This window comes from Neolamprologus multifasciatus, chromosome 4, assembly GCF_963576455.1.
Source record: "Neolamprologus multifasciatus chromosome 4, fNeoMul1.2, whole genome shotgun sequence".
In the NCBI taxonomy this organism is placed as follows: domain Eukaryota; kingdom Metazoa; phylum Chordata; class Actinopteri; order Cichliformes; family Cichlidae; genus Neolamprologus; species Neolamprologus multifasciatus.
In genome coordinates, this window is record NC_140442.1 from 7,560,194 (window position 1) to 7,583,451 (window position 23,258).

The 23,258-nt window shown below is 40.7% G+C and overlaps 2 protein-coding genes and 1 non-coding gene across 5 annotated transcripts in view; 1 reads left to right on the forward strand and 2 right to left on the reverse strand.

The window, feature by feature from the left end:
• Positions 1 to 3,007: 3,007 nt before the first annotated feature.
• On the forward strand, positions 3,008 to 3,079 carry trnac-gca (transfer RNA cysteine (anticodon GCA)). Its single transcript has one exon. It is a non-coding gene; the product is annotated as a tRNA-Cys (tRNA).
• Positions 3,080 to 3,406: 327 nt separating this feature from the next.
• On the reverse strand, positions 3,407 to 6,406 carry arl5c (ADP-ribosylation factor-like 5C). Its single transcript, XM_085156334.1, has 6 exons — positions 6,237 to 6,406; positions 5,807 to 5,867; positions 5,552 to 5,699; positions 5,159 to 5,242; positions 4,578 to 4,729; positions 3,407 to 4,416 (listed from the first exon to the last, which is right to left on the reverse strand). Exons 1-6 carry the CDS (start codon positions 6,280 to 6,282, stop codon positions 4,368 to 4,370), a joined length of 540 nt encoding a protein of 179 aa, XP_085012460.1. The 5' UTR covers positions 6,283 to 6,406; the 3' UTR covers positions 3,407 to 4,367.
• A 5,064-nt stretch (positions 6,407 to 11,470) lies between these two features.
• cacnb1 (calcium channel, voltage-dependent, beta 1 subunit) overlaps positions 11,471 to 23,258 on the reverse strand; it is a 42,273-nt gene continuing 30,485 nt past the window's right edge. For all 3 annotated transcript variants that reach the window (XM_085156329.1, XM_085156328.1, XM_085156330.1), the window contains 5 exons: positions 21,875 to 21,984; positions 18,031 to 18,182; positions 17,806 to 17,901; positions 14,944 to 15,129; positions 11,471 to 13,583 (listed from right to left, as the gene is read on the reverse strand). In XM_085156329.1, coding sequence (XP_085012455.1) covers positions 13,044 to 13,583; positions 14,944 to 15,129; positions 17,806 to 17,901; positions 18,031 to 18,182; positions 21,875 to 21,984 — 1,084 coding nt within the window. In that variant the 3' untranslated portion in view covers positions 11,471 to 13,043. The remainder of the gene's footprint in view (positions 13,584 to 14,943; positions 15,130 to 17,805; positions 17,902 to 18,030; positions 18,183 to 21,874; positions 21,985 to 23,258) is intronic.

Here is a 23,258-nt window from a genome sequence, read left to right on the forward strand (position 1 = left end):
ACGGTTAGGAATCTGACATCTTCATCATGATGCTAACAATGCCAGACCTAAAACCTAAACATCGTCATTAACCTTTCGTAGCCCACATGGCACGCAAAACTTTCTTTGTAGGAGTTTAATTTCCAGCGATTTTGTAAAAGGCCTGCTTTAGATGACATGCAAACTGGCAAAAAGCAAAGTTTGCAAGTAATGCGGTTCACTCCACCACCTCTCTATTTAATTATCTCTATCTGCTATGTGAGCAAACATGGGATCTTTGGCAGGGAAAATGACAGCTGAGAGTTTATTAGATTCACAGATGGAGAGATAATCAGTACCATGTCTCATAATCCCGATCGTAAACCCAGTATACAGCATGACAGCAGCAGGTGGCAGTTTTCACACAGTGACAATGTGAGGACAGTAAATAAATGGATAATATGCATCTTCCAAATTTTCCTCTATTAAAATGTTGGTGTGCATAATATTCACAATGGTTAAAAACCTACTGCATTCACAAGGGGAATCCTGTTATTTGAAACTTACTGCAATTACGTGCAAAGAGGAACTGCTGCCTGCTAAACATCGCTTAGGATCATTTGGGTTCATAGGCTCTCTTTAAACAATGCTGACATACCCTTGTGCATTTTAAAAATATTACTATTTTTATTTTCTGACTTTCAGTTAAAGCTGAAGTGAAGCCTCAGACAGGAACCTTCCAAGCTCAATGGGTATGTTTCATAAAAGACATTTTGACATATCACCTTGGAAAAAAGAAAATAAGTGTGCAAGATTCAATTCAATTTCATTTGTATAGTGCCAAATCACAGCAACGGTTTCATTATTAATAATAATACTAAAAATAGCATTATTATTAATAATAATAGAGGGAAAATCTTAACAATTACAGAATTTCCTATGAGCAAGCACTTGGCAACAATGAGAAGGAAGAACTCCCTTTTAACAGGAAGAAATCTCTGGCAGAACCAGGCACTGGTTATGGGTGAATTGACAGAGACAAGAGAAAAGAAGAGCACAGAGAAACCAGGAATAACAAACAGGACAACTACAAAAGTTAATGACTGCAGCAGTGCAAAATAAAAGCATTGGGAGTGAAAAGGTATGTGCATCATGGAGAGTCTCACAGCAGCCTGAGGATAAAGATGCATGACTGGATAGCTCAGGGTCACCTGATCCAGCCTAGGCTATAACGTTCATCAAAGGGTTTATTCATGTGCTGTAATTCAAGTAGCTGTAGCAAAATGCTTCAGTTCAATTTGCTTGTGTCACTTGGGTGTGGATTTTGTGTTCTGGTCACTGATAGCTTGTCATTTCTCCTTGCTCTGCATTTGCTTTCATTAGTATCACCTGTGTTGAATTATTAGTATAGTTTTTGGTATATATACTGTATGCACTGTTCCAAAACATAAAAGAACATTTAAATCACACATTGTTTCTTGATAAATAAAATATTCTACTTTTATTCACATGGATGGGGAAAGTTCACGAAGGCATAATGGTATTTTGCTGTCGTCAGTTATTGGAAACCCTCTGATGGCTGCATTTGTCTGCGCTCCCATTTCCTCTTTTCAGTTGCCTATCTATTTCAGTTCCTGTTCTCGAGTCCTTGTTTTCTGTCCTGATGGTACTTTTCATGTTTCTAGGTATTTCCTGTGACCTTTTGGAGTTTTTTGTTCGGCCTGATATGTTTTTAGTTGTATATCTGTGTTTATTTTAGCCAATTGATTTAAGAAGAAAGTAAAATTTATTTATATAATACTTTTCAAAATAAGAAACCAGTCTCAAAGTTCTTTACAGCAGCATCAATAAAACTAGCTTGTGCAAAGTCAAAATGAGGACACATCAACCACAAAAAACAGGACATCACAACATTCCAAGCAAGAGGAGATGAACAGGCGAGTCCACTTTCTGAGAGCAACTTGTAGGAGTTTAGCCATGTTTCTTAAATAGAAAAAATTAAAAAAGAACAGGTCAGAGACTTGATGTGAACATCAAAAATCAAAGATTGATCAAAAATTTACTCAGGTACTTGTGATAGTATGACACTATCACAGTGAACCAGTTTAGTATATGGTAAATACCAGGTACCACAACACAAGGTCTCATGATCAGCTGTATCGAGGGCTTCGCTGAGGTCCAACAAATCAAAGAGTAAGGGGACAAAAAGTCAACCTTATCCTATATATTTGTCCTGCTCATGTGTGTATTTCAGTAACTTGAAGGTGGTATATCAGAATAAAAGTCTAAGAAAAATGTTTTTTGGCAATCAAATGGGGACTTGAAAAACATTCCTTACTTGGTTGCTCCTGTCAGCATGACTGTTTACAGTTGAAATTTTAAAAAGGACAGAAAAATTGTGGCTTCATGTCTAAAGAAAAAATCCCAAACTCTATGGTAGGTAAACATGTGTGACTTAAGACATACACTGCTTGTTCCTCAGCCACAACGGGTACTTCAAAAATCACAAAGTCTTCAGATGTGGTGATAGTCACACAGTGCTGAGGTGACCACAGTTTTCACTTCTCACCTTTAGAAGAAAAAAGTCACTTCTGCACATCAACTTTTTCTTCATTTATGCTGAGTCGTTGTTAAAACAGCTGATGATGTTTGCATCTAGAAGGATTGTTGTTGTATGTTTAATAACTTTCCGTCTGATGTTAAACCACGTGATGATGAAAGTGTGTAAGTTTCGTTGTTTTTTCATTTTCTTTTTCTTTTTGCCTAAATAAATATGCAAACTTACCCCCTTTGTGCTTATTGTCACGAATGTGACGCGTGTTCCTATTCTCGCCTTCCAGTTAAAGTGACAGCAATAAATGTAAGCTCATTTCTCCCTCTAGCGGTCAGAAAACCGTCTATTATTTAGCGATTAAATATCACGGCTGTCGTCAAAATCAACTCGAATTTAGATCTTCGAGTGATTATGAAAAACAGAATGTCCAAAACAAGAACATAGGATTGTTATTATTGTATCTAAAACAGGAGCGGGCCGCCTTTGATACCGTGCGGGGGTATAGCTCAGTGGTAGAGCATTTGACTGCAGATCAAGAGGTCTCCGGTTCAAATCCGGATGCCCCCTAAAATCTAATTTTGCTCTTTGCCAGTGAAAAACGCCACATTTGTTGTTGAAGTCGTGTTAGTGCTATCGTAAGGTTGTAGTTTAGGCGCTATTGTTTAATAAACAAGAAAAACGTTATATAGAACAAAGGGTGTCAATACCAAGCTGTCAAGCAGGACGAAAACAGGAAGACCACAGAGAAGATTCGTGAGTGTAGTTAAGGAGGGTATACAGAGGGCTGGAGGGACAGAGACAAGGATGATAAAGACAAAGGAAGCCAAAGGTAAACAAGCGTTAACAACCTCAATAGCATGCTGCCCATCGCTTATTAAAATAACAACACACACATAGCAATAATAACATTTATTTAAAAAAATCAAACTATACAGTATGTACATGTAAAATTATGACTCATAGCAGCTAGCGCATTCTCCCATTCAAGAAATTGCTGTCATATACAGTACACAGTCCAAGAGCATTAAAAAAAAAAGAATAAATTAATATAAATATTCAGGTTTAATAAAGCTAAAATCATTTGCTGGCGTTAAATTAAATTTTAACATCAGATGCAGGCTTGTAGGCTTTTGCAACATTGCAGAAATCCTGAGAAGGAAAACCACAGCAGCTGCATAATGTTCTTTTGTTTTTTTCTTTATAGTCTTACTGTTTGCTGGTAAACTGTGATGAATCAGTAGTTTGTGAACTAAGAACAAAAATTTTCATTTATGAGAACTAAGTCAAAATGAAGTTATGATTGTCTTATTTTAAAGTGTCTGTGGAATCACTGGATCAGTTCGACAAAATTAAGATACTTATAGGAAAATATATGACTTAGTGTTATCAATCATATCAACCTGCCTTATTGTTTTCCTTTCTAATAATGAAATAATAACATTTTAGTCACTCTTGACAGTTAAAGTGGAATGTGATACTTCTGGTGAGGTAGGATAATTTGCCCGAACATTGTTCTCATTTACACACAGGCCACTTATGTCAATACATTACTAACACTTTGTAAGCACTTTCTCTCCCTCAGTGCACAACCTCCAGATTACTAAAATATAATCAAACCACCAAACAGTTTTTGAAGCTTGTCTGTTGTCATGTTTCCAAGGCTGAGGTCCACACAACGCAGGTTTCTTCAGGATGTCACATTGTCAGTAAGTCATACTGTAGACGTGGCGAGGCAGTTTCTGTCACAGATGTCATGGTCACAGGCTCAAAACACTGTAAATAATCCTGACACTGCGGCCTTTGCGGTGCCCGAGAGGCTGGTTCAGTTTCAGGACTTTTAATCCATTGTTTTCTTCTAGTTTGCCACAACCCGCGACTTCATCCAGTCCAGACTGGCAGGTAGACTGCAGGGAGAGATCAGAAGCATTTTGATAAGTGTTTCAAAGGCTGTTATTTCAACAAAAGCTGTGGTATGCAGAGGCATGTTTCTGTCAACTACGTCACATATTTGTGAAGGTTGAGTAATAGTCGGTGATACTGAGAGCTGGAGGTGCGTTAGACTCACCCCTCTCCTGTCAGGGCGCAGCAAGCTTGAACATGCCAGGAGTGTGTTGTGATGGAGTCGAGCGTGAGGAACTGGGAGATCTCTGCCGCTGTCAGGGAACCCTTCATGTCCTGTTTGTTGGCCAGGATGAGAACGGCTGCATTCTGTAGGTCCTAAAAAGAATTAAAAAATGGGTTACCGATACCGTGTCTGCACTCGGGTTCCACTGGAAACAGGCGATGTTGTTAAAAACAGCAACCTCAGCGGAACATAGAAACGCACAGACATGCTGACTATAAGAAGAAAGTTCCTCATCACAGTATGTCATGGGTGAGTAATCTGCTTTCACATCTATTACGCAATCAGTGTGTGTCTGAAAGCGGGTGGGAACGTCAAACACCAAAACACAAATGCCAAAAGAGGGAAGCTTCACAAAAACACTTCATATTTAAACAATAAAGCAAAGTATGATAAACCCTCCTCTACCTGTTTATCATCCGTAAGCAGTATTCAAATATGTTAAAAAAGGCACTTTTAATATAGTTATGACCAAGTAAAGTTTCCTAACTTCCCTAAATGTTTTAATGTTTTAAAGATCCTACCTCATGTGCAAGCATTCGGTGAAGTTCTTCTTTGGTTACAGTCAGTCGTTCCCGGTCAGTGCTGTCCACAACCAGAATGACGATCTGAAAGGGAAATAATAGTTATTAAACCTGTTATAAGGTCGTTCTTATCAGGACCCAACTTATGGGACGCTTGATTCATAAGAGGGAGCACAGCATGTCTACAATGCTCTATTAAAGATACAGTATCTGTAAACAATGGATTACAGTCACAAAACAGATGCAGGTGCATTAGCAGCCAGCACTTCGAAAGCTTTCACTTTCTCTGGATTTATTTTTGGGAACTGCTAATATCACTTCAATAAAAAATTTACTGTGTTTTAAAAGGTTTTTAGAGATAGAAAGGATCCAAAGAGTGTAGGTGAGCCATACCTCTGTGTTGCCATAGTAGGAGTACCAGCTAGCTCGCAGGCTCTCCTGTCCTCCGATATCCCAAACCAAAAAGTGAGTCTTCCGAACGGTGATCTGCTCGACGTTGCTGCCAATAGTTGGTGATGTGTGGACGGCTTCTTTTGTCAGACTAGATGTATTTGAAAAAGGGAAAAGATGCATTTAGAATTAGATTAAACTGCGAGAACAGATCTTAAAAAACTGCTGAAAGACTCAGAAAGCAATCAGATCACTCACAATTGATAGAGGATGGTCGTCTTCCCAGCATTATCCAAACCCACAATGATGACTTTGTGCTCTGTAGGAAAGTTAAACATGTTAAAGTTGCATGCTCACAGAGATAAATGTACACACAGATAAGATAAAAGGCAGGTACATGATGGTGATGTGCTGAACAGATTCACATCTCTTATCAAAAGACTGTTCTTGCAGTAAGACACGTCCAACACTTGGTTCAAGTGTCTTATATAAGAAAGGACTGAAACTTTACTGTGTCAGGAAATCAGTTTTTAGTAAGGTGATCAAACATTAGAGTCAAATAGTTTTTCACAATTATCACATATTACCCGACACTGGGAGCTTAACACGCCGACGGGCTTTTATAATTCATTTAAACAGCAACAATGCAGGCATAACAAGACGAACACAAGAATTAAAGCAGATGTACCTTTGTCCCCGAACACAGCCATCATCTTAGACAGCAGAAATCCCATGTTCAACAGGTGTGAGTGCTAGGTGAGCGATGAATACAAGAAATAAAAGAAATCCAGAGGAAGCAGACTTCAGTATCGATTAGAAGCTGACTGTCAGACTGACTCTGCTGCGGGATCTATTATCAGTTTCTGCCTCGGCATACCATTTGTGGGCGGCGCTTCCTCCTCAGAAAGTCTGCACTTTTTGCCGAGTGAGTCACGAGCAGCGTAGATAGTAATGATGGCGCGTTCAGTGCTGTGGGGAATACAAAACGTGGGCCGGTGAGGGATTTGCCAAGGGCTAGATTATCCACAAAGTAAGTTGGGGTTTGTGTGGGACGATGTGGGTTATGTTACAGATGCAAGTGGGTAGGCTGTTTTTTCTTTCCTTTTTTTGTTTAAATAATTGTAAGTTAAAGACGTTTTGCTCAGATTAGATTTTCCCAACATCTTAAAAGCATCACTGGAAGACTGAGATTGTTTTGGGGTCATGTGTGGTCGTCTTTGTACTTTCACACATTTACTTGCTTGTGTTTTAGTAGGGATGCTGTCACAGATCAGCACATATCTTTTTGTTGCACGAGTGTGAGAGAGCTGTTCACTATTATATAGAGCCAATTAAATTGTGAGACGCTGACTCCATAATTGAGAATATTATTGAAATACTGGGCTGTACCAAATAAATGGGGCACCCTGTCACCCTGGACAGAAAGTATCGTCCTAGCTGTAATACAATATATCCTGGCATTTCTATATTCTACTATATAGAATTTTATTTATTCTACCCTCATTTTTACAAAGTGGAAAAAAATATAGAAATAGCAGCCGCCCTTGCCCATAATTTCCTTTGGGATTAATAATATTTCTGATTCTGATTCTTTGTACATGTGATTATTTACTTTGGGTAATAAAGTAATTTAAGGCATTTAAGATTTTATTGTTTTGCTTTGTTTTTATTTGGGCCAAATATTCTAAATATATTTTAAATGTCTCCCAAATCGCTTTCTTTGCCCATTGTGTAGTGACCTCTTTATCAGGTCTGTAGAAAACTACTTGTGCTCCAAACTGAGGAAGAATATGTTTGTAAAAGCCGAATAAGTACAAAAAAATCCTAGATAAATCATCTTTCGTCATCACGAGATATTAGCGTACATTAAATGCTTCTATGTGTGCTGACAATTTATTTACCTCCTTAAATATCGAAAATCTGAGCTCACCTATAGTCCCTGAAGGCAACCTACAAGTCCTGCCACACCGACGGCACGAGTGGGATAATGACGCAGTCGGTGACACGCGTATGTTCGCTCTATATATGGAAAGGGAAGTAAAACTATGTACCTTCCTTTCTGAGAAACGCAGGAACTTATCGGTCTGTAAAAACCAACAGAAAGCAAAACTGGTTTCAACCAAAGAATTCCCCGGGATTTCCACTGAACCAAGTCCAAGCAATTTTATATCAGTTCTACTCTCAACTCTCCAGTTACACAATCACAACACTGATGACCTCTTTGCATATTGGGGCCTCTGATCTGACAGATTTGTCTTAATTTCAAACCCATAAGAGATTCAGTAATGAGGCATACTTATATTCACCTCAGCCAAATTATTGTACCTGTATTTATTTCCCTATAATTTATTTATAGCTTGAAGTGTTTTAAGTGAAATTAATTGCCAGTTTTCATTCTGGAAATGAACATATATTGAAGGTGAAAGGTATTTTCTTTAGTTTATTGAGGTAAAAGTAATCACATAAGCACACTTTCTCATCAGGAATACAGTTATGGTATCTGTTATCTTCATCATCATCATCATCATCATCATTATTATTATTATTATTATTATTATTATTACTGTGATTATTACCGCTGCACATTTCTTTTCCACTATAATTAAACATTTAATGTTACCTTATCACTCTCCAGTATTTCTGTTTGCTACATTAAAGGATCTACGATGTGATTTTTAAAAAAAATTTACTTGCATTTCAAACAGTATATACTTGAAATTAACTCTTCTTTATAACCGTGATATGGTCCTTATTGTTAATACAGATGATCAGATAACAGTCATCAGAAACACTTTGAAAGATGTCATTCCACATGTGTACACTTAAAAATCTGAAGCAGTGATACTGCAGATAACTTTTTGTGTTTTTCTTTAAAATTATCCTGCTTTAACTATAATAATGGAAGTTTACCCTTAGTTTTAGTTTTACATGCAAGCATGTGTTACATATTTGTTCTGTCCCGTTCTGTCAGTTTTTAGCAGTTTGTTATTACAGTCATCTTGACCCTGTTGAGCAACGCTCTGACATAAGTCTCACATTTCGATTTACAGATGGAAACCGCGTCTTAGGTCTGTGACAGTTCGTCCTGTGCAGAGCATCAGCTCGACGATGACAAAAACCACATCCTGGAGTGAGCCAGCCGCACTTCATAACTGCACTTCAGCAAATGCAGGTGTTTTGAAATGTGCTGCAATTTGATACGAGTATTTTGGAGATTACGTTTCTGTGAATACAAAGTGAAACTTTTTTTTTTATTCTCGGAAATCTGCCAACATTCTTGTGGCTCATTGTTTTGCAGGTTTGCACCCAGCAGAAGTATGGGATAGTTTCTACATTCAGCGTGGTGTTGGCTTTCTTTTTTTAATAAGACACAGTCATATGAAAAAGCTTAGTGCAACCTGATGAATCAATAGCTTGTATAACTACCTTTAGCAAGAATAATGCAGAGTAGTTGTTTTCAGCACGACTTTGTTAGTCTCTTGCATCATTATAGAGAAATTTTGGCCCACTCTTCTTTACAGCATTGCTTCTGCTCATTGGGATTTGCAGGGATTTATTTTTGCACAGCTTTTTAAAGGCCTTAGGTTGATTCAACAAGTCGATTCTTTTCCTTTTCAGCCATTTGCTACTGCACTTGGGATTATTATTCTGTTGCATGACCTTGTTTGGTCCAATGTGTAGCTGTCAGACAGATGGCCTCACATTTGTGTCCAGAATATTTTCGTATACAGAGGCAGTCATGGTTGACTACATGGTTGGTGCCCAGGTCGTGTTGCTGCAAAAACAAAAATAAGCACAGTTTCCCCCTCAGTGGCGGTCCTAGCCTGTTTGGCGCCCTGGGCGAACACTCCATCTGGCGCCCCCCCCCCCCCCCACACACACACACACACAAAACATATTAAGGATTGTACATTAATATAAAACTGTTGTACACACACATATACACATATGAAGAGAGAGAGAGTATGCATAGTATGCAAACGGCTACCAAACAGCCATCATAATTCGTCATACAATGAGAACAGGACAAATCAACAACTGACACTGACTAATTAATATTAAAATCTGTAACATAATGTATTGTTTGGAGTTTAGTCTGTTACTGTTGCTATTTTTACCATTTCTTCTTGGAGCAACTGTAACCCACATAATTTCCTTAGGGATTAATAAAGTATTCTGATTCTGATTGGTTCAGAATGACCTGCCATTATCCAATGACACATCTGCTTACCTGTATCTTTTGCTTGTTTCTCTTCCTCTTTTTTTCTCTTTTTTCTAAACTGAAGACATGATGGCTTTGAACTTTTCTTGTCCATCTTCCATTGGTTTTAATTTTGCACTCCAGTATGAACACCCATCCCCCAACCACAACATAACCTAACAGACCAACACCTTAGTTCACAGATTCACTTTGTCTAAGGTGTATTTCTGAGATTTCAAACAACCCAGGATTCAAATCATGAATACATAATGGGCTTGGATTTACAACATTATGAATGAAAATGTGTTCTATTTGGAAACAGCCGCCCCCCTCCCCTTTTGACGTGTTGTGTGTGAGACTTTAAATCATCAAACTGTAAATTTAAATTTTAAATTGTTATTGATCCCTTTACCCCTGGTCCTAAAGTGTATATTTATTTTCTTACTATTCTTATATATATTGTTTGTTTATTTGCACTGCTGTAACTGGAGCCTCGTCGTCTCGTCTCTCTATAAACTGAACTGTATGTAGCGGAGATGACAATAAAGTTTACTTTGACTTCAGCAGCGAGCAGGCGCACCGAGGGCTCTCGCGCTCACTTTTCGCGTATAGAATTTCGAAAAAACATCGGTGCAAATTATAAGTCTGTATCATAATGTCTGGTGTTTTCGTGTTTATTGGTTTGTTTTTATTTTGTTTTACTTTGCGAGTTGGTTATTAGATGCTGCTCCAGCCGGTCAGAAAATCCCCCGCCCTCTCCTCTCTGCGCCGCAAGCAGCAGGCGCAACTCGCAAACGAAGAGCGCCCTTACTCCCAGCAAATGTAGAAAGCCGATCGGTGCCTGTGACATTCCCAATATGCGCTGGTTGACGTCGGGGCAGCATGAGTACGAGCATTTTTTATTTTTTTTGCCGATGCCCGTGATGCCGCCCCCCACCACGATGCCGCCCCGGGCAACTGCCCTAGTCGCCCGTATCTAAAACCGCTACTGTTCCCCCTCCTCCACCACTGTGCTTCACAGTTGCTATGATGTTTTTGTGCTAAACTGGTGGTGTGCATTATGGGTAAACATTTCCACGTTGGTCCCATCTATCCAAAGCTCATTATTCCACAACTCTTGTAGCTTGTTCGGATTCATCTTTTTGAAGCTACGATACTGTGTTCTTTTTAGAGAGAAGAGGCTTTCTGATGGTGACCTTTCAATTCACACCCTTCTTTATTCTAATTCTAATTATTCTATGATGCACTTTAGCATTTAGCATTGCTAACAGAAGCCTGTCAAGTTTGAGATGTAGCTCTTGGGTATTTTTCTGACATGGGGCGAATTTGTTGAGACATCCATTCCTGGAGAAATTATGGCATTGTGTTAACACCCACCTGAATGCTCCAGACCAGCAAACTATGAAAATATCTGCTTCCACAGAGGTGCTGATGATTAATTAATTAAGTGCATTTGATTAGCAGTAGCTGGCTGCTACTTACCCTCTTAATTCCTATGGAAGCAGCAAGCCTGTCTTTTGCTTTTCATATCAATTTTGACTAATTGTCATGTAATTTATTGAAAAACGAATCTTCTCTATGATTTGTATTGAACTATGTGTTCACATGTATCCAGTGGAATAAACAACACCACGCAGACATACACATGCAGACATTTAGCATCTTCGACAGCTGTTTTCGTTCATCACATTTCACTGTAACAATGAAATGACACAATGGCATTTTCTTATTCGATTTTTAATTAAAATACGAATTTATCCACAGATTAAAAATGAAAGGCAGAAAAAGCAAAATGTAGCTACAATCAGGCACCAATGATACATGTTATTTCATCATTTTAACAATTGCGATAATGCAACAATAACATTATTTACTGATCATTATTTAATATTTATTTATTCAACTGAAGACGGGGGTGGGCCAAAGCAGCCTACCGAAGACATTCATGGATTCTCCATTATAGATAACTGTGTAAAGACCAAAGCTGATCCTATCTCCCCCACTGCGCACTTTATACTCCTCTCACTAGCTCACAAGAACTGAAGATTTAAAAAATAATGCAAATGTTCACTGAAAAAAACAAAAACCCAACACAAATTCAGTCAGAAATCAGGAGTAAGAAGAGAGTGGTATTTAATATTAGACAAGCGAGCTGTTTGGGTGGAAGTTCGAAGTGATTAACCACACGTACAAGTACTTTTTATATAACCGTTAGCCCTGAAAAACAGACGACGAAGCTGGTGCAAAGAAAAAAAGAGATGAGCAACGAGCTGGGACGGAGCAGCCACGAGACACAAAGAGACAGAGATATGGTATGAAAACGAGTGTAACAAGAGTTAAGACATCCCACCGCAGCAGCGGCGGACATGGCTTGGCGAGACATTCCGGCACTTGTGATTGGAGTTTTCTTGAAATAAGGGGTGGGAGTGACTAAGGCAGGACGTTTCGTTCACACAACTACTTTGAATCTGCACCACATTTGGAAACCAGAGAACAACTGGAGGTGCCCTCAGCAGCCATGAAGAAGAGGATAACAGAAATGGGAGGACTGGTTCAGACATATACAGTCAGGTATGGTGACTGAACCAGGTCAGGGAAGAAGTAAACATCTTTGGAGTGTATTATTCATTGTTATCGCACTGACATGAGTATAGCAACATTGATAAATTTACGTGCTAGAATATGGCAACTTCTCCACCAACTTTTTAAGGTCTGGGTGATAAGAAAGTGGAGGTGAGAGACTCAAAACTTCTGGATATCAGTATGGGAGGAAACCCTGAAAGCCAAAAGCACTGAGTGAGCTTAAGGTAAAGAGAAACCCTGACACTGTACATACATGGGAACCGTGACATTAGACCCTGTTTAAGACTGCAGAGGACAGACGTGACGCACTACGGCTCTACCGACCTTTGCACTTTACAATCGAAGAGAGGATCGAATCATACAGATCAGAGTCGTAACAATTACTCTCCTTGTGCTGTGAGTATAGAAATCCATGATATTCATGCAGTATTAACATAAGAAACAAAAAAGACCAATATTATTTTTTTCTAAATGTAAATAAACTGAATTACAAGAAGAACTTGATGAGAATGGCATCTGGCAGTTGATGTATTTCTTTACATTGTACTGGGATGTAAACAGATTTTTTTGTTAGCCTGACCGGCATGGCCCCAAACCTACACTTCAGTTCCTGTTGAACCCAAAAAGCAGAGCATTTCCCCTCCATCCCCTCCTCTCCCTCTGTCCTCTGTCTGTCCAGGGGCTTCCTTGGCTCTGTGGTATGATGACCGTTCAGCGGATGTAGACGTCCCTCCCCCAGTCATCCTGGTTCTTGTTGCGGCTCATGTTGGCCCCTGTGTCCACAGGATCCTGGCAGTAACGCTCCCTCAGCTTGGCACGTCCATGCGGATGCGTCTGGCTCGGCATCGGAGGGTGGTTTCGGTTTTCCTGGTCCGGCTCGGCGCCTTCGTCTTCCCAGGAGGCTTGTCGGCCGAGATGCTGCGCCAGGTGGAGGCGGCTGCCCCCACTTCCTCGGTAGGGCTCAGGCTCCTCATAGGGGTCGGTCTCAATGTCCATGCAGGAGTCACCGGCCTCGGTGTAGGCCGAGTCCCGGCTGCCCTGGGTCTCCGAGTCGAAGGTGTCTTGCCGTGAAAGACCTCGCCCGCTGCCTCCTCGTAGCTGGCCACGGGAGGAGCGCAGGTATGCTTGCTGCTGGTGCTGCTGCTGGGGCTTCCCTCCCAGGTCTGTCTGATAGTCATGCAGCGTGCCGCTCCCACCACACTCTGTCAGAGGCCCTTCCCGCTTCTGCTCACCATGCACCAAGTACGCCCCCTGCAGCGAGCCGCACCCATGCCACACGAAAAGCATGCAGAGACACAAACAGCACACCAAGGTGTCAGCAGTTAATTAGCAGGGTTAGCAGACAGGGCAGAAAGAACAAAGATGCATACTTGTTCCAGCTTAAGAATCCATGACTTTAAAGGCATTAGTGCTGAAGATACTTATATGAAACACATTCCACATTAACATTGTGCATACACACACTAGTCTATACTCAAACAACACAATTTAATCAGTAAGTAGAAATTGTTTAGTTCTGCTAATTGACTGTTATAAAATGATGATATCAACCTACAAACAAAAACAGATCCCAGCAACTTATAAAGAAGCTAAACTGTATATCTACAGTTACAATAGTGCCATCTGCTGGCTGTTTGAGCTCATGGCAGAACAAAGCAGCAAAATGATATAACTCACATGTTTATCCTGAAACAGTTTTCCTTAAATTTAAAAATTCAATCCAGTTTGAATCTTTTTTTTTTTTAAATACTTTTCATTCATTTTTGTCAAGGATCCCTGCATAATTGTGTCCATTCGGTGCAAGACTGTCGCTTGTGTGCCATGTAATTAATCTGACAGCATGCAGCTCATGTTAGCTGATAAGGAGCCAGTAGCGACTGAAGAACAGAATAAAAAATGATTAGTATTTTGCTCTCACTCTTAAGATATATTGATTAAACCGGACAGAGTGTTAGCAACAGCCTCCACCAAACTAAGCGTTTCTATTTGAAGAGGCGGACATGACTTGCTGTTTTCAGGGGTGGTACCATGGCAACAGAGAGGAGGACAGCAAACTGGATTTCAGCCTCTAGAAGCGCTGAAGAAAAGGAGGCCACAGAGCTGCAGAGGGCAAGGTGGGGGCAGCAGACGCTATTTTACTTCTGATTACAGTAAAATAGAAGGGATTGTGGGGGCAGAGGTACCTTCTGAGGTTATTCCTTGAGTCCAGTGTGCTTTCAGCTGAGCTGTTTTCACAGTTTTAAACAGTGCACAGAAGGAAAAGCTGACCTGCTAACATGCAGACTACATCATTTTTACTCGTAGGTGTTCTTAGGCTAGCTGTTCATGTGTGGAAAATTGGATCCTTGTTGGTTCATTTGGGTGTTAATTTCTTGCACAGATGTATCTGCGGTTTCCTATATACAGCATAAACAGGCTATTAGTGCACTCCTACTCCAGGGTAAAAGGAACAGGCTGCTGAGTTTGGGTTGAGTTGCCGGAGTCGCCCCCCACCCCCCTGTGCTACTGGACTTCAGAGAGCATGTTCTTCCTCTTTCCCCTCAGTGGCTACAGTGCCGTCCATGTCAGGCCACGGATCCATATTTCTGCGCAGGGAGGTGAGGACCTGTACCTGTAGGTTGGAGACGGGCTCTGGGGAGGCAGCCAGGGCTGCCGTAGCCATGGTACGATTCAGCAGAGGGTTGGGAGGGTTGCTGCTCGGAGGGTGTGTTGCCTTCCAGTAGGCTTCAAGGTAGTCAGCCAGGTGTTCGCAGGCATCCTCCAGCTGGTTCTCATCCAGGATGATGTCAAATAATTCCTGCAACAAAAAACAGCTCTTCATTTATTTCACTGTACCAACGTGAATTTTCCTTCTGTCTTTACGTGAATTCTAGTAACAGCCAATTGTTTTATCACAAAACCATCTGCCAGTGTTGGGGAGTAACGGAATACATGTACCGCCGTTACGTATTTAAAATACAAAATATGAGTAACTGTATTCCGTTACAGTTACCGTTTAAAAAGTTGGTATTTAGAATACAGTTACGTTGTTGAAATAAATGGATTACACGGCGGTACTTCCCTGTTTCATATTGTGGCGGGTCAGGCCTGTTTGGGTTTTGTTTGACAGCTACGTTCTGTTGTTCCAGGCGGCAGCGTTATGGTTGCCATGGTTACAGGGTGACGCTCTCTCTCTCTGCGTGTTTCCTGGGTGAGAGAGCGCCTGTTGTTGTTGTGCTAAGCTAATAGGCAGAATGCTACAGGTATAGCTCTAAAGAATGTAGCATCATAGGCAGTGTAGTCCGTGCTGCAGGGAGAATGGACTGCCATACACGTTATGTGTCTGTGAGCGAGGGAGGGAGAAAAAGGAAAAGTACGAGCTGTCATCGAGCAAAAACTGGAGCTGGAAGCATGTAAATATAATAATAACCACTGCAGCCAAGAAGAGTGCCTGACGAGCCCAGTTGTAAGTAAGCTATCAAGACTCGACTGTACACCGTGTTTGTGTTTTTCTCCAAAAACAATAAGTTCCGTTGGAGCAGCCTTTCAGAGCCTCTCTGTCTCTCGCTAGCAAAGTTGACCCAGACAACAAAGTAAAGCTATTTTTCGGCCCGACACGAACCCACCGTATTAGCCAGAGGTCCCTTTACTACGTACTACGGTTCGGAGCCGCGGACCTTCAGTTACAGTAATAAATCACAGCAATAGTACATTCATGTAGTTGTAAACAGCATGATAATATATTAAGTAATCCAAAGTATTTAGAATACGTTACTCTCATTGAGTAACATAACGGAATACGTTACAGAATACATTTTGGGGCATGTATTCTGTATTCTGTAATGGAATACATTTTAAAAGTAACCTTCCCAACACTGCCATCTGCTCCGCCTTTCAAGACATCATATATAGAATGCCTGGTCAGCATTTAAGCAAGTGGTAACTCTATCTGAAAAATTATGCCAGTGGCGAGAAAGGAATTAGTAGCCATTTGAGGCTAACCTGACAAAAGAGTCAGGCATTTAAAAAAAAAGTATTAAAAAGCAGATTTACAGTTTGTTGGAAAAAACTGTTAATATCTAGCTATCCCTTTCATAACAGCTGTATGGTATTTTATTTTATTTTATTGAAGTCACTGTTCCCCCTCACCTGAATTCTAATGGTGAAGTTCGACTGTAAGTTACACTAATTCATACAGTTTGATAATGAAAAACTTAAACAACCATATTTCTGATCAGTTATTTCAGTGAGAGTTCAACCGAATGTAGTTATTCGGTTCACTGCAGTTTAGTGCTTCTGCAGAAATCATGGCAACCAGCATCACAGGGGAAGACAGTGAATGATGTGGCCTGTGGAGGTCAGACTTTTCAACTTTTCTTTAAGCCTAGGTAGCATGTGCAGCTAGTTTTAAAGCAAGACCCTACTTGAAAATTGCAAAAGGAGCGAAAATACGTTGTGGATATGTGAGCTCACAGTCAACATGAGTTCATTAAGCCACTTCTGAACCTAAAGAAAATGCCTCTCCGTCTCTCTTCTGTTTTGCCTCTGAATTCTACAAGATATTTTTGGCATTTATATAACTTTTTATAAAAATTTTTTTTATAAATATGCAAACACCACACACTTACATCCAACCTAGAGTAAGTTAGGTGTCACCAATTAATTTAACAAGCATGTATTTGTATTGTTAGAGGATGCAGAGAACATGGAAACTCCAAACAAAAAGCTGTGAGGCAGCACTGCTGACTACTGAATCATCGTGCCGCCCTTAGGACCCGCTCGTTCAAAAAACTGATATGGAGGTGGACAGAGCTCAAAATGCATTGTCCTAAACCAATGGCTGACACAACAGCCATATACAGACTATGGTCTCTATGCTCCTCCACACACGGCGACAGGGGACCAGCTGGGATGATGACTAAATATTACTCAAGACAGAACGATCAGGTCTATCGTAAAAGCATAACAGGCAGCCTGCAGCTCTGTGCCAAAAATGTATCATTTGTTAGCAAAGCCTGAGAGTAGATCATTTACTGCTCTGTAAAATCATGTCAAAGCCCGCTCATGTAAAGATAGATGCATAAGTGGTATTCTGTAAAACCGGAAAGTACTGTGATACAAATTTTTACATCTTTTCCTGAAATCCATCCAAGTAGGTTTTATGCCTAAACCCCCTAAAAACTGTGATGGAAAAAGCACTTGCCAAGTGCTTGCTCATAAGGTGTAGTCTGACTGTTATTTTTATAGAATAAAAGAATAAAAGCAGCCGTTGTTGTGACGTGGGGCAGTATAAATAAAATTGAATTAAACTGAATTGAGGGCCTCGAACCTGTCTTCTTTCAGCTGTTAATCGTCAGATACTGTTGGAAAAGAATCCCAAGGGGGTACTTGATGAGTTCAAATTCATTAGACTGGGTGAAATTTGAGTGTCAGGGTGTGATGAGCCGGGGATGAGAATATGTTAAAAAAGCTTAAGTCGCAAAGCAAAACTCACAGGTGGGCACTGAGCCAGCTTGTCTGCTGCAACCATCTGCACATTTAAGTGTTTAGCCTGGGACTTCCCTCTGGATTTAATGAGCCTCTGGAGAACCTGCAGGGAGATAGCAGAGCACCGTGTCTACTAAAACAGTATTTACTGCTATCAGAATCAGAAGACGGTAGAGTCATTCCAAAATTAAGTATAAAAATCAGTTTAAATGAATGAATGAAACAGGCGTACCTTAGGGGAAGCTATTTTGATATAAACAATGATGGGAGCCAGGGAAGTCTTAGCCAGTTGAGAGGGGTGGTTAATGGTGTCGGCATCCAAAGCAACAAGCTGGAGAGTTCGGGCCAGCTCGAAGATACGCTCGATCTCACTCTGCACCTCAGCTGAACGCCCAGGAAACAGACAAGACACGTGAATACAGTGAGACAACAAAACAGATACATTATCTCTGTTTGAGGAGTTAAAGCACTGCATATGTGAGCCAATCTTCCTTAACTTTGTGCACAAGTACATAACAGACGTGTTAGTTCTTACTCATGCATGTCGGAGTTAAGAGGAAAACAAAACAGCTCCAAGCGTATGAATCAGATCGGACCACAGTTAAAAGTTCCATTTATGCACAGCTAAATGGAGCGCTCCAACATCCTCATTCTCCTGCCCCCTCCTGACATTTCAGATACGTATTTAATGCTTTTTTAAAAGGTGCAGAGAAAGGAGGCACTTAAGAATGAGATGCCTGTGGTACTTGAAATAACTTACGATAAGGGCACAATTTCTCACCATGTAACTAAAACAGAAACATCAACGACAAAAAAACAACAACCAAACAAACAAAAAAAACCAACCTCATTAAATAGATGAAGTGGAACATTAGTTGTTTTGTTAGCACTAATAGGCAGAGCGGTAATTATACTATCAGGTGCACCACTCAAGGCTGTAGAATGCTGAACGTTGCGTTCATTGTTCCTCAACAGCAGCCTATAAAAGCTGGTTATTTAGCATTTCGAAGACAGCGCCACCTTTTTATCAGCCTGTCGACGTGTAAGGAGCGAGATTAAAACAGAAAACCAAAATGTTCCTCGTCTGTCTGGTCAACCCTCAGCGCCTCCGAGGTGTGTGTGCGCTGCCAACCCAAGTGGCAAAGAGAGATAACAGGGGCAAAGCAATCTGCACAGAGACGCGGCCCGCACATTTCAGCAGCCTCCAGAGGGCTAAAGGATAGAGAATTAAAGCCGGAGGCGAAGCGGGGTCTCTGCAGAATGACAAGAGACGTGAACTTTTAAGTTGTACAAAGAAACAGCAGCCAAGGTTTCCATTAACCTCGACAAAGCCTTCTGCGAATTTAGATTTAACTTCAGAGAGACGTTTGCTCCCCCGTGATGACAAGAGCGAATTTAAAAGGCAAGGTCCTGCTGCAATAGATGCTATCCTTGGGTATGACTGAAGATAAACAGCATTATGAGTCACAACATAAGGGTGACAGCAGGATGGGAGAGTATCGTCTTCCCTCTCTGCTACCAGCCGCTCTGCTGCCCTCCCACGGATCTCTTCCTGCTTGGGTTTTGTAATTGGTTTCTTTTTGTTAAGAGACTACAGGCTGTCACACAGAAGTATGAGGAACAGAGAAACTGACAGGCAAGCAGACAGGCAGACAACGATGTATGAGCAGATGATGAATATAGTTAGAAGAAAAAGGGGAGGGGAAAGAAAGAGAAAGAGATGCTTCATTGTTTTGTTGCGGGAAGAGCATACGTACCCAGTACGTCTGAATCAAAAGACAGAGGAGGAAGAGGATGGGCGGTGGGAGAGAAAGGGGGGAGGATGGGTGTAGACAGGACGAAGAGAGAGAGGAGGCCAGATCAGACTCAGGCAATCAGAGCAGGTGTAAAAGGAAAATAAGTGACAGTCTCGTGTCTTTGGATGATACACCTCAAACTTGAAACTGAAGTACGTGAACTGCTATAACTGATCGTTAGTAATTATCTAACCTAAAATATTCAGATTTATCGTGTATACATTTGAAAGAAAATTCCTCCATGTGATGTCACTGTTAACCACACCTCTGACGACACAGATGCTGAAATCAAACATTCAGCTTCAAGAGCTTCATTTTGTGCTCGAATACAGACAGTATGCTATTTTACACATATTCTTAATGTGTAAAGCTTAAAAGATATTAAGTCTGATGATTTTCTACATTTGTCTTCTTATTAAGAAGTCAAATAAAAAGACTAAACCCAGCTACAGACTGATCCCAATTTTAAAAAGTCTATCTTTAAGTCTTTAAAGTTTATATTTGTATGAAGAAGAGTGTGACTGTTGTCTAAAGCAGCGGTCCCCAACCTTTTTTGCGCCACGGACCGGTTTATGCCCGACAATATTTTCACGGACCGGCCTTTAAGGTGTCGCGGATAAATACAACAAAATAAAACTAGTACTGGTACCGAAAAAAAGAAGATTTATTCATAACACACGTGAAAAGACCCAGGAAAACCGAGTTAACGATTAAAAACTATAACAAAATAATCGCTGAAAACCTATAAAAACCCTGAAAACCATACATTTCACACCTGAGCCTCAACTCTCGCGGCCCGGTACCAAACGACTCACGGACCGGTACCGGTCCGAGGCCCGGGGGTTGGGGAGCGCTGGTATAAAGACTATAAATTATAGCTCACCCCATAATCAAATATATTAACTTGTGTAGTGCCTGTAGTGCTTTTTATTTATCTAGGCCATTTCTCTGTGAGCTCCTCAGATCTCAAGATACCAGCCCTTGTGTGTGATGCTTACCTGTTATCTCCGAGGTAAATTGGCCATACGTATGAGGGTGAATGATTGTTTTTTCTCTGTGTCAACCTTATGACGGACTGGCACCTTATTCAGTTGCCCTATGACAGCTGGGATACGCCCTAACCCCCCACGACCTTGATTTGGACAAGTGGCAGATGGATGAACGGATAGAAGTTCTAAAAAATGCTGAAAAGCCCAACGATCACATGATACCGTATGAGCAAGCATTTAGTGACAGTGGAGAGTAAGAACTCCTTTTTAACAAGAAGAGGCCTCAAGCAGAACCAGGCTCAGAGAGGGGCAGCCATTGGCAGTTGGCATTTGTTTGTGCACAGCTTGTTTAAGGCAGGGATTTCAGTCAGGTGGAGGTCTGGACTCTGACTGGGCCACTGCAACACTTTTATGCCTTTTCGGTCATTCTGCTGCATGACCTGATTTTGGCCAACCGTTAGCTGATGGCAGATGGCTTCACATTCGACTCTAGACATGATCGATTCAATCACTGCCACCACTGGTACTTATGGATTTGATTAGCAGGATCTGGCAGCTACTTTCCCTCTTAAGTCCTACATAAGCAGTATTTTCACATGACTGTAGATAAAACTGCTTATAACAAGACTTCTGGACATATTTTGGGAACTGGGTCATGATTGAGGGAAATTTAAGCTGAGCGCCATCTAGTCTCATTATATGCAGGCGAGGGCAGACACCTTTAAAATCTTAAAAACTGGCAAATCACCATAACAACGTAGATGAATAATTGGCACTATGGACAAGAGGAAAATATGTAAATGTGATTTTGGGGTCAGTCATCCCTTTAATAATTTATAAGTCAGCTTGTGGGAGATATGTCCACACACAGAAACACACTGTCTTTTTGATCAGTCCAACATTCCCTGTGTGGCTCATATAAAATAGCAAATGCAATGTTTCTCCTGTTTTAGTGACATTTGCTAAAAATGTAATTTCCCAGCTGCTGTTGAGTATTTAAAAAACAACAACAACAACAACAACAACAACAACACAACATTAATGGACTCTTGTCTGTCTAAATAAAAGAGAGACACACGTAAAGAAATATAGATATGAAGGACAGTGAAAGATGTTCAGTAACATGATGTGATGAACAAAAATACATTACACTAATATTCTCCCTAAACTTTAATATGTCAGCTGTTGAAATAGTAAAAATAAAATCCTAGTTGTCATGACCTGTCTGCGTTGCGTTTCTCAGTGTGATTCTGCCCGTTGTGGTTTGCGGATAACAAAAGCGTCCTCTTACCCAGGCTCGAGCGGGTACTGGAGCGCTCAATGATAGTGTGTTTGCTCGGGTTGTTGAGGACTGAACGTTTGGCCAGAGAGATGTCTGCTGTCACCCGTGTGATGGATATCCTGAAACAGAGAGCCAGCACATTACTGGGTCAGTAAAAAGAAACCTATTAAATTTAGAGTCTATCATGGCTGCAAGGGTGTGTCCAGACGGGGGAGGGGCATGGAGTGACACAGAAATATGATTGGCCTCCCTTTGTACCACCAACTAGACTAGAGTACTGTTCATCTTACAATCCTCAATATCAGTGGATGAAGGCATAAATAAGACATCTAAAGTAACTACGAACACTTACTCATATACAGTTTTACTGTACTTTTATTTTATTTAAGTAATTATGTTACAGTGCTTTCCACTTCTAATGCAAATGCTGATCTCTGTAATCCATCTCAGGGTATAAAATTTAAGGGATATACACCTTAATGAATCAGTATTATGATCCAGTAATGTCATATACACTGACGGGCCACTTTATTAGGTACAACTGTTCAACTGCTCACTAATCGAAGTATCTAATCGTGTGTTTTAGGCATGTAGACGGTCAGGATGACATACTGAAGTTCAAACTAAGCATCAGAATGGCGATGAAAGGTGATTTAGGTGTTTTGAACGTGGCATGATTGTTGATGCCATACAGGCTGGTCTGATTATTTCAGAAACTGCTAATCTACAGGATCTGCTGGGATTTCCCCACATAACCGTCTCTCGGGGTTACAGAGAATGGTCCAAAAAAGAAGAAATATCCAGTATACTCCAGTTGCCTTGGTACAAATGCCTTGCTGATGTCAGAGGTCAGAGGAGAATGACAAGACTACTTCAAGCTGTAAGCTGAGGTAAGTAAAGGCAACAGTAATTCAAATAACCCCTTGTTAAAACCAGTGCTTGCAGAAAAGTATCTCTGAATCACAACATGTTGAACATTGAAGCAGAAGGGTTACAGCAGCAGAAGACCACACCGGGTGCTACTCTTGTCAGCTAAGAACTAGAAACTGAGGCTATAACTGGACAACAGAATATTGGGGGGGAAGTTGCGTGGTCTTACTGAATTTCAATTTATGCTGTGAAATTTGGATGGTAGGGTCAGAATTTGATGTAAAAAGCACAAATACAAACAAACAGCCTTCACAGTCATCAGATCTCTGCCCAATAGGGCATCTTTGGGGTGTGCTGGAACTGGTTTCATGTTAATCTGGACCAAAATCTCCGAGCAATATTTCCAGCACATTGTTAAGTAAATGCCACGAAGACTTATCGGGTGCAAACTGGTTTAAGGGCTGGACAAGATGTACCTAATGAAGTGGCTGGAGTGTATATGATTATGGATAATCATTAAAAA

Bases quoted from the DNA above. Each gene is read 5' to 3' on its own strand.
- arl5c (XM_085156334.1), bottom strand. From the start codon at position 6,282: ATGGGATTTCTGCTGTCTAAGATGATGGCTGTGTTCGGGGACAAAG. The intron at 4,730-5,158 runs GTAGGATCTTTA...AATTCTTTTTAG, and splicing joins ACCGAATGCTTGCACATGAG to GACCTACAGAATGCAGCCGT. The intron at 4,417-4,577 runs GTGAGTCTAACG...CTCTCCCTGCAG, and splicing joins TGCGCCCTGACAGGAGAGGG to TCTACCTGCCAGTCTGGACT.